Genomic DNA, 11111 nt, shown 5'->3' on the forward strand with positions numbered 1-11111 from the left:
TTACACCTCCGTCAAGCCGCCCCCTCCCCCTCCCCCATCTTCTGGGCTCCCCCTCCCTCCCCCGAAGCTCCGGCTCCCGGAGCCCGTCTCTAGCGCCGCCGGAGCCAGCGAGGAGCCGGAGTGAACAGGAGGAGGAGGAGGAGGAGGAGGAGGAGGAGGAGGAGGAGGCCACGTCGCCGCCGCTCAGAGCCCGGCCGGAGCCTCCCAGGCAGGTGCCGAGGGGGGCGCGGGGGCGGGGGCTGGCAGACCTGTCCTGTTGTGGGGGCGGCCTGGACTGCGCTGCGCCTCCTGCCTACCCGGGCGCCCACCAGATACCGGATGGAAGGACAAGGGGGTGGGGCCCCCAAACTGCGCGGCAGCCATTTGGGGTACCTGTCTCTATTTGGGGGGCCTGGAGTTCCTCTGAGGACACTCCATTCATAAAATTTCGTACAGGACCCCCGCCACTGAGGAACTGTAGGGACCACTTTCCCCGGGGAACAGATGTGTGGGGAGTCTAGGGCATTCGGAAATCCCGGCGTCCTATCCCATCTAGGCCTTGCAGGGAACCTCTGCCCTTTTTCTCTGCTTCACCTGTTGTCGTGGAAGGCGGGCGGACAAAGGAAGCAGAATCACGTGACTTCTCATTCACAAAATCCCATCCCATTGAGAAAAGGGGCTGGGGGCAGCATTGCAGCCGCCCCTTTCCCAACTGAAGGGCCAGAGAAACCTGGCAGCCTGCAAGTAGGGGGGAAAGGCTAGTGCCCGTTGAATGGGTCCCTAAGTCTCGGACGCCAGGGTCCCTGCGCTAGGTGGTACTGAGGGGATGGACTCAGATCCCGATTACTGGGCGGAGGGCTACGTCTCCTGAGCTGGGGGGCGGGGTAAGATGGTTTTGAAGGATGCTGAGGAGGGGAGAAAGAGAGATGAATAACCCCCTCCGCCCCCTGCCAATCTCTGCTCTTTGCCTTCCTTCGGCTGGGGCCTGAGGAAGCAGGCTTTTTTTATTTTGAATGAATGAATGAAATGCTCTCTGGATGATTCTCGTTCACCGGTTTCTGGCTTCCTCTGCCTCCATCTCCCTTTCGGCCTCTGGCCATTTCTGGTTCTCTCCCTGACCATCTCCCGTTGCTGGGTGACTCAGTGAGCTTTGCATCCGGTCTCATTCATAAATCTGGGAAGGAGTTGGGGGAAGAGGGGCTGGATTTCTCACCCAACCTGTGGCCTGGGCGGCAGGGTCCGGAGGCAGTGTAGAGGGGACTAGAGCTGAGGTGGTGGACTCTAAGAAAATACATATGCGCAGGCACCCAGCTGTGAGGGGGAAGGATGGGTGGAGCTGTGGGTATGAGGAGGAGAGAAGAGAGAAGGAGACAGGGTTGATGGGAGTAAGCTGGACGGGGAAGGAAAGTGGAAAACCGAGGTTGTTGGGGTGTGTATGGGAAAGATGGGGAGAGGGGGAAAGCGGTATAGAGAAAAAAGGTAGATATGGAGAAGGTAGGCATGGGAGAAAAGAGATAGCATGAGGAAGAAAGAAGCCATGCTGGAAGAAGGGCATGGGAACGGAAGGTGGCTATGCCAGAGAAGGTGGGAAAGAAAGGTAAGCTGTGTATCAGTGGCAAAGGTTGCAGTGAATCCAGGTGTGAGAGACGGAGAAGGGAAATGAGGGTTGGGGGGACATTGAATAGAACAGGATTGGAGCTCACAGACTATGTTGTCCTTGTCCCCCCACCTCCAGGTACATGGTTCGGGTTCGAGCTGTGGTGATGGCCCGAGATGACTCCAGTGGGGGCTGGCTGCCTGTGGGGGGTGGGGGCCTCAGCCAGGTGAGCGTATGTCGGGTCCGAGGGGCCAGGCCCGAGGGGGGGACCTGCCAGGGGCACTACGTCATCCACGGGGAGCGACTCCGGGACCAGAAAGTGAGCCATTATGGAATGTGGGAATAGGGTGGGGGCTGGGGAAATAGGGAAATGGTGCTGGGAGTGCAGAGGGGAGGTCAGGTGATCTCCGAGCCTGGGAATCAAACCTGGGTGTGGGGTGGAGTTTGGAAGTGAATATGTGTCCTATGGATAAGAGTTGGAGTTTTAAGAACATTCAGGGTATTAAGCAGATCCTGTCCACTCCCATCACCTGCTGGGCTATCACAGCAGCTTCCTCACTGCTCTCTTTGTCTTGCTCTCTCCCATATGTCAGTGTGTTGCACAAGGTCTCTCCTAACAACTGACTCAGATCATATCCCTTTTCTGCTTTGAACCGTCTCATGACTCCTATCTGGTTGAGATTCTCGCCACAAGGCCCTACATTCTAGGGCTCTGACTGCCCTAAGTATATGGAGCCATTTTGTGGGAGACCATCTGGAAATGTCAAATAGGGTTTACAATCCTATATTTCAGTTCAGCAAGAATGTTCTGGGCTGTTTGGCTCGATTTCAAAGGACAGTATTGAAGTTTCAGCTGGGGGTATAGCAGAAAGATCAGGATGACTTGCAAAGGCTTGGAGGAAGGGTTGCATTCAGAGCAGGGATTGAGAGAAACAATGCATGGGGATTTGAAGTGGTATGAAGGAATATAGTGATATTGGGTAAGGATATGAGGAAACATCTAGGGTATTGACCAGCATGTACAGGGAAATCTGTGGGAGTTTGATAGGAATTTTGGGGATAGTGTTTTGGGACATTATTGGGGCACTGAGAGGGATTAACAGTAATATTTTGAGGTGTTTAATAAAGTTTGGGGAGTACTATTGAGTCAGAAAGGACTAATTAATTTTTTGAGGCATTCAACAAGATTTGGGATTCCTATTGGGATATCAGAAGGGGTATTGGAAAATGTACAGATCAAGGGGCTTGGGGAAAATACTCCAGAATTTATTGTGCTCAATAAAATTGGGGAGTGCTATTGGTCAGAATACAGGGGTATACCTAGGATTGAAAAATATGTTTTGTGGGATGTTCGGGTATGCAGAGATGCTGGGGGTGGAGAAGTCCCAGGTATGGCTGGATGGAGATGTCTAATCTGGCTCCCTCCTGCCCCTCAGATCACCTTGGAGTGTACCCTGAGGCCAGGCTTGGTTTACAACAAGGTGAACCCCATCTTCCATCACTGGAGCCTAGGGGACTGCAAGTTTGGGCTGACGTTTCAGAGTCCTGCAGAGGCTGATGAGTTCCAGAAGACCCTGCTGGCTGCACTGGCCGCACTGAGTCGAGGTGAGTGGCACAGGTGGTCGGCCCTGGGGGCTGGGGTGGACGAATGGGAGAAGCTGGAGTCCACAGAACTCACTTTCTGACTTTCTCCCTGCCTCAGGCTCGCTTACCCCCTCCTCCTCCTCTTCCTCCTCCCCTTCCCAGGACACAGCAGAGACTCCCTGCCCTCTGACGGTGAGTCTTCAGGACCAGCTCTGCTGGAAGGGCAGGGGGTTATTTCTATTCTACAAACATTCTTGAGCACCTCCTGTGCATCAGGCACCATGCCACATGCTGGGACAGAACTCTGGGCCCAAACTGTCAGATCAATTAAATCCAAGTTATTCTAGTTTCTGTTCTGTTGTGATAGAACACATTCACACATTCATTCAAGGGGATTTATCGAGCACCTCAGTAAGTAGTGTTTTAGGCACTGGGGATACATCAGTGAACAAACCAAAGTCCCTTTCCTCATGGAGCTTCTAATGTAGTGTGAAAAGGCAGAAAAAAAAATTTAAGATAAACTATAAAAATGAATAAATATTAAAAGTAAATGGATGAATAAGTTAATAACAGGTCCATCCTTTTAGCTCCTCAGGATACAAACACTGCGGTCATCCTTGACTCCTTTCATTTTTTATGTCCCTCATCTAATCTGTTAGCAAATATTGGCTTCACTTTCAGAGTGACCAGACTCTGCCTCCAACCTGGTAACTTGCCCAACCTCATCTCCGAACAGACCATCCCACCAGGATGGTCATTGTCAACTTCTTCACCTACCCTGTTCCCTACTACCTCTTTCCACACACAGCTAGACAGACCCTATTGAACTCTAAGTCAGATCATGGCCATCTAACTCAGGGTAAGGGACAAGTCCTTGCAGTGGTAATAAGATCCCCCACCATCTGGCCCCTTATTCTCCCTCTTCCTCACTCCGCTCTAGCCACCCTGACCTCCTCACTGTTACTCTAAAAGGAGTAACAGGGCCTTTGCATTTGCTGGCCCTTCTGTCTTAGAACTCTCTTCCCTAAATTTCCACATGGCTCATTCCCTTTTATCCTTCAGGGATTTACACCTGTGTCACCTTCTCAGTGAGGCCCTCCCTGAGGAACCTGTTTAAAATTGCTATATCCTAATGCGCCTTATCCTGTCCTAATTTTTTTCCCCTTCTGAGATTATTTTCCTTATTTTCTTTCCCTATAGATAATTTTCTTATCTATTAGTTTACTGTCATTGCTCCCATGCTAGAATGTCAGCTCCTGGAGGGCAAGGATCTTTTGTTGCTTTCTTGCTGCATCTCCAAGGCTTAAAACAGGGCCTGGTAGGTAGGTATACAGTAAGTGTTCAGTAAAGATGTGTTGAATAAATTCATTGAATCAATAAATGCACAGAATGTCTGATGCGATTTGGCACTTGCTGGGGACAGTGGGAGTTGCTCGAGAACACTGAAGAACAAAACTGGTTTCCTGGGCAGACCAGGGGGGCTCTCATAGTAATGGGAGTTGCAGGCGGGTCTACTAAAGTCATGTAGACAGTTAGACAGTTCTCGATTATTGAGCGCTTACTCAGGAAAGATGCTGTGCTTTCCACGCTCCATCTCACATTCTCACAACAGCCTCTGTGAGCCTGGCACGTTGTGAGTACTCAATGAATGGCTATTGAAGATAGTAAACAGATGAGGTAAGAATGATTCCCAAGTTACAGAAAGGAAACCAAGGGTCTGAGAAATGCTGTTTCAGCTTGTGAAGGACAGAGCTTGGTCTGGATGGGAAAGAACGCATTCCAGGTGGGTGAAACTGCCCCAATAAAGGTGTGGTGGACATGAGGCAGGAAGGCAGCTGACTGGCCAAGGGAGAGGGCTTCTGAGAAGTGAGAAGAATGATTTGATGCTATGTAGGTTGGTGAGCTGAGCAAATAAAAAGATGGGGGTCAAATAATAATAATAATAATGATTTCCAGTTATTCCTGAACTTCAGGCATGTGTTATGCCTACAGAGGGTCCTAACCACAGCCTTAAAAATAGACAATATTGTGATACCCATTTTACAGAGGAGGAAACTAAGGCTCAAAGAGATGAGCTCACTTGCGGGAGGGTCACACAACCAGTCAGTGGCAGAGCCAGTGTTTGAACCCAGGCCTGACAGCAGAGCCCTCGCTCAAAATGGGAGGTGGTCTATGTGAGGGCATCGGCTGGGCTGTGCTAGTCCAGCTCTGAGGCCGCCAATCTCCTCCAGTCCCACGTGGACAGCGATTCCTCCTCCAGTCACAGCCGCCAGGAGACACCTCCCACCACCGAGGCAGCAGCCCGCCTGGTCACAGTGGAGTCGGCTTCTAGCTTCGGGCTGGCCACGCCCCCCCAGCTCCGTCGCTCCTCTGCTCAGGTGCGCCCTCCAACCCGCAGCGGAAGTCTGGGGCTCCCCGTGGGACGCTGGGGACCCGAAGTGGGAGGGAACTGAGGCTGCAGAGGGGGGAGAAACCGCATACATAAGGAATGGCTGGTTTGAGTTAATGGGTGAGGTGGGGGGGGGAAGCTTGGAGACCTAAATTCCTCGGGGTGGGGGGGTTGGGTGAGGACATCCTGTCTCTCCAGGGCTCCTGGAGATTTTTGGACAGTTCTTAATTTCGGAAAGGCTTTGGGGACGACTTAGACAAAAAAATTTTCTAGTATATTAAGGGTTGCTGGTTCCAAATGAAGTTCTTTAGAATGCATAATTCACAAGATGGGAGAAGGGACTTGGCATGCAAGGGGCTAAAAGGGACCTGCTAACCGGACTTCTGCATCCTGACGGAGAAGACCGAGGAGACGGTTGGGGTCCAGAATGACTGTGTCTGGGCGTAGAGGAGGCTGCGGGCTGGCACTCCTGTATTTTGAGAGAAGAGCCAGGGTTGGAAGCTTGGACTACTGGGTCCTTAAGATGTGGGCTTGGTGCCTAGATTCTTTTGTCTGTCCCTAGATTTCCGTTGTCCCTGGGAGAGCAGCAGTGGGCTAGGGGGTTGGAAGTCTGACTCGGGTTGCAGGATTATCGGATTAATGAAGACTGTAGCAGGGTCTTTGGATTCTTGGGTTTTCTGAGACTGGGATGGATTGAGATTGTGGTGGCATGTGGGGGGGATCACAGATTCCGCTAACGGGTTCTTCTGTTCCTTCATCCCATAGAGCTACCCTCCGCTCCTACCGTTCACCGGGATTCCGGAGCCCTCAGAGGCCCTGGCCGGGGCAGGGGGTGTCGGCTGGGGCGGCTGCGGCTATGAAGATTACCGGCGCAGTGGGCTGCCCGCGCCCCTCACCTTGTCCACCTGCGTTGTGCGCTTTGCCAAGACTAGCGCGTTGAGGGGCGCAGCCCCGGGGCCCCCAGCTGCCCTACCCGCCCCTCTCACAGAGGCCGTGCCCTCGGCAGCGCCAGCAAAGGCCTCCCCGGAGGCGGAGGAGGCGGCGCGCTGTGTGCACTGCCGAGTGCTCTTCCGCCGCCGAGCAGATGGGCGTGGGGGCCGCTGCGCGGAGGCCCCAGACCCAGGTCGCCTGCTGGTGCGCCGTCTCAGCTGCTTGTGGTGCGCAGAGAGCTTGCTTTACCACTGCCTGTCGGACGCAGAGGGCGACTTCTCAGACCCGTGCGCCTGTGAGCCTGGCCACCCACGCCCCGCCGCGCGCTGGGCAGCACTGGCCGCACTTTCCTTGGCAGTACCCTGCCTTTGCTGCTACGCGCCCCTGCGCGCCTGCCACTGGGTTGCAGCGCGGTGCGGCTGTGTGGGCTGCGGGGGCCGCCATGAGGAGGCGGCGCGGTGAGGATGGCCTCGAGGGTACAGGACCGCGGACTCTGTTCGGATCCCAAACCCAAACCTAGGCACACCCAGAACTTGGAGCTCGAGTTTGGATTGAGACACTCCAGACCTGGAACCTGGACCCCAAATGTATGATTGAGGTATCCCAGGCCCAGCTTCATTGGGCTGTCTGCCCAAGAGGTGCCAGGCATCCTGAGTTCTGGCGTCCTCATCCCACTGTTTCCCTCATCTCATAGCCTAGACTGAGGAGACCCCAGGCATTCCCAGGCTTTCTACACAGCAAGCGGGCCTGGGAGCATATGGATTCCTGACAGACGCTGCGCCCTGAACCCTGACTGAACCCTTAGATTACAGCCCCAGAGTTAGTCAGCAATTGCCAATACTCGACCCTGACTGTATACAATTACTCCCAGATCTTGAGATCACAGGGTCCAAAATCATCCCAAATGGTCCCTGAATACTCACCTAAAACCTGGGGCAACCATATTTATGGTGTTCTTATAGCCCTGGGACCCCTGAGATGTTGAGCCCTCTTAAGATGCCCAGAGTCCTTGGATATGCTCAAACAGATATTCTCTGACCAAAATGGCTTTGGTGACCCAACTCAGAGTCACCCCCTCCCTCCCTGACTCAGACATCAGACTCCAAGATGCTCTGAGAGCCAGGAATCAAAGTCTGCTGTAGACCCACCTCTCCAACTAGTGTTCCCAGGAGCTTTGGATCTCATAAATAGGACAGTGATGTGCCTAGTAATTTCAGATTAGGACTGAAGGCCACCAACACCTCAGGGCCCAAGACACTGGTTCTAAATCCTCAGATAGCCCTCTTGGACTTACATTTCAAGGCCCAGAATGTCCTGGAACCTTTGGCTTCTTTGTACCCATGGATCCCCAATCCCTAAAGGCTAGAAGCCTAGTTCCCAGAAGATGGGATGTTCATGACAACCCAGACCTATGGCCCTTTGGTCTCAGCCCCTGAATAACTCCAAGGTGCTTTAGGAGCACTGGATCCAAGACCCCAAGGTGCCACTGACCTTTCAAATTCAGGTCTTAAGCCTACACAACATTGGGATTGTCCCTGACCCAAGACCTTGGTCCTTCCATACCAGAGACAGATCTGAGGTGCCCCAGGACCCTAGCACCCTTGGATCTGATTTCTTTGGACTCAAACCTCTCTAGCCTGATATCCCCTAAGAACTGCTGCCCCTTGAATTCTGTTCATCGGCCCCTGAGACCCCAAGATCCCAGTCTCTGGAATTCTAGTCCTAGGGCCCCGCCCATGTCCCCAGCATATCCCACAGAACTATCCCCTTACCCTAGGGGGAAAGCCCATCATTTTTTACTCATGTTCTTGGATTCCAGAACCACTGAGAGTCCCTTCGCTCTCATCTTTAGGACATGGCATTACCATAGATGGTTGTGCAGGCTGTTTACTAACCAAAGGCACATGGCCCAGGTGGTGAGTGGGCTGGAATTCACACCACACTGCTGGCCACACTGCCCTCAGAGGCAGGTGTGCCTTTTTCTACATTGCACAAAGACACCTTTTGGGCTAGCTATGTATGCTGGTGTACACATGCTCTCTCTCCCCAGCCTTGCAGACTCCCCCCAAGCCCAACTTTGAGCCCTAGCTCAAGCTTTTTATTTCACCCTCCATTAACCCCTTCTTTTCCATCTCAGAGTTGCTTCAGAAAGTTTGAAAGCCTGTTTCATGGCCCTCTGAGACCCCTATTTAGGGAAAGGGGATGCCACAGTCTCTTTCATCTCTTTCTCCTGAGTGGAATGGGACTTCTAGGGTCTCTCAAATCTGATGGTCTGAATGGGCAGAGAGAGTCAAGGTCTTGGAGCAAGACAATCTCAATGTTGTATGGGATTGAGACGTGTATCTGGAAATGTGCACTTAGCTTTTCTTCATTACCTAGACTTGGGTGGCTTTGCGGTTCTAGGGATAGGTCAAGGAGGCCAGAGGGATAAAGCCTTCTGTCACTTCTTTTAAATCAGTGGTTTTCAAACTTTTTACACTTGGGGACCTGTGAAAATAGAATTATTATGGGAACCACTAAGGCAGAAATCATCTTGAGCATAAGCAAATCCAACCAAGATCATTGGGTCTATAATCTTCATACAATATAAGGGTGGTTAACTATTTTGTGGACTGGCATGAAATTTCTGGTGGACCAGTCCACAGATCAGCAGTTGAAAAACACTGCTTTAAATAATTATTACATCTGAAACCTGTGAGATTCAGCTCTCCCAACCAGACCCTGGGATGGCTGAGATAAAATGGGGGTGTGCCTCCCATCCCCACTCTGCCCAGCTCTCATCACTGTCAGACCCACCAGAGCTGAGGGCAGAGGGACTGGGGGCTGGGGCACCTTGGGTCCTCATACCCCTCTCTGTGCCTCAGTCTCCTCCCTTCTGTAGTGGGCGGGGGGGAAGCTCCATTCTTAACCTACCTCGTTTTGGGGAGGGGTGACCAGAGTGCTGTAAGGTGCTGTGGGATCTGTGGATGAAGCGGTGGGGGCTGGGGGAAGGTTTCCCCAACACCGCCTCTGCCAGGTCTCCCAGTCCTGCTCCCTGATGATACCCACCTCTGATCCATGAATCCTCTTCATCACCCCCAAATCAGGGGTGCATGGAGGAGAGACACTGGGAGCCAGGAAGACCTCAGACCCTGGAGTTCCCAGGCCCAATTTCCCAGCTGCTTGCCCCTCATACTGGATGCTTGGCCCCCAGACTTAGGGGAGGCACCCTGACATTTATCTTCCTGATCTTGATTCCAAGCCAGTCTGTGACCTCAATATTGTTATTGTTAGTGCAGGCTGAAGTGGTGGGGGAGCCAAAGACCCAGCCTGGTCATGAGGGGAGGGGGCATGAGTTATTCGCTCCAAGAAATGTCTTTGACAAAGTCTCATTCTGTGTTTTTTATTTGCATTGATGTGCCCCATCCGCTCACCTTCCTGAACTGCCAAACCACTGTCCTACCCAGTTCTCTTCTTCTTCACATAGTTTAGTCCCAAGCAGACCCTCAGCTGAGTTTATACATTCCATTAAATACATTTATTGAACACTCTTTATATGCCAAAGCCCTATTCTAGGCACTGGAGATAAAGCAGTGAGCAGAACACAAAAATAATTTCCCACAAGATGTTTATGAACTTTATAGTGAAGGAGGCAAATAAATGACATGTTAGAAGTGATACATACTATGGAGAAAAACGAGATGAGGGATGAAGTCAATTTTATCCAGGGAGCTCAGGTTAGGCCTCACTGAAGAGCATTTGAATAAAGCCCTGAAATCCTGTGGATGTCTGTGGGCAGAGCTTTGTAGGTAAAGGGAAGAGTCAGTGAAGGGCCCTGAGGGAGGAGCATGTCTGGTGAGTCTGATGGATATCAAAGGGCACACGAGAGTCCAGAGGGGAGAAAGCAAGGAGGAGAGTACTTAGGAGATGAGGGCATATCTGAGGGGCCTTAAGATTATTTATTTATTTATGTTATAGGGGAAAGAGAGAGAGAGAGAAGAGGGGGGAGCAGGAAGCATCAACTCCCGTCTGTGCCTTGACCAGGCAAGACCAGGGTTTTGAACCGGTGACATCAGCGTTCCATGTTGATGCTTTCTCCACTGCGCCACCACAGGTCAGGTCTGTGGGGCCTTAAAAGCCATTGCATTGACTTTGATGTTCACTCTGAGTGAACAGGCAGGCTTTAAACAGGAGAGGGATGTGACCTGATTTACATGTTTTACATGTTCACAGGCTCCCTCTAGCTGCCTGTGGGAAACACACTGGGGAGAGAGGCCAAGGAGATAGGGAGAAAACTGCTGTGTTGGTCCTGGGGGAGACAGTGGTGCACAGGACCAGGGTGAGAGCAATGGAGGTGGGGAGAGGTGTTTTGAAGGTAGAGTTTACAAATTTAGATATAGAGTTTGATATAAAGAGAGAAGTCAAAGTTAAGATTCCAGGATTTTGGCTTGAGCAATTTCTAAAAGATCAACAGAAGGCCTCCTGAGTACCCCGCCTTGGGGTGGTTAGGACTAAGGAGAAACCAGGTTAAAGGTAGGCTCTGCCCCTGAGGAGGAAATTCTGGCCTTTGTTCTTTTTTTTTTTTTTTTTTGTATTTTTCTGAAGCTGGAAATGGGGAGAGACAGTCAGACAGACTCCCGCATGCGCCGGACC

General features: G+C 51.9%; 1 protein-coding gene across 5 annotated transcripts; it reads left to right on the forward strand.

Moving 5' to 3' along the window:
- The first annotated feature begins 68 nt into the window (after window positions 1–68).
- Window positions 69–7509, forward strand: SPRED3 (sprouty related EVH1 domain containing 3). Of its 5 annotated transcripts, none has more exons than XM_066349325.1 (6): window positions 69–208; window positions 1715–1895; window positions 3013–3181; window positions 3279–3352; window positions 5392–5538; window positions 6315–7509. In XM_066349325.1, the coding sequence occupies exons 2-6, from the start codon at window positions 1719–1721 to the stop codon at window positions 6939–6941; spliced, it is 1194 nt and encodes a 397-aa protein (XP_066205422.1). In that variant the 5' UTR covers window positions 69–208; window positions 1715–1718; the 3' UTR covers window positions 6942–7509. The 5 variants fall into 5 exon arrangements, with proteins under 5 accessions (XP_066205422.1, XP_066205424.1, XP_066205421.1 ...); XM_066349327.1 differs by having other exon boundaries at window positions 1715–1802; XM_066349324.1 differs by having other exon boundaries at window positions 145–212.
- The last annotated feature ends 3602 nt before the right edge of the window (window positions 7510–11111 follow it).

Source organism: Saccopteryx leptura, chromosome 9 (assembly GCF_036850995.1).
Source record: "Saccopteryx leptura isolate mSacLep1 chromosome 9, mSacLep1_pri_phased_curated, whole genome shotgun sequence".
Classification (NCBI taxonomy): Eukaryota; Metazoa; Chordata; class Mammalia; order Chiroptera; family Emballonuridae; genus Saccopteryx; species Saccopteryx leptura.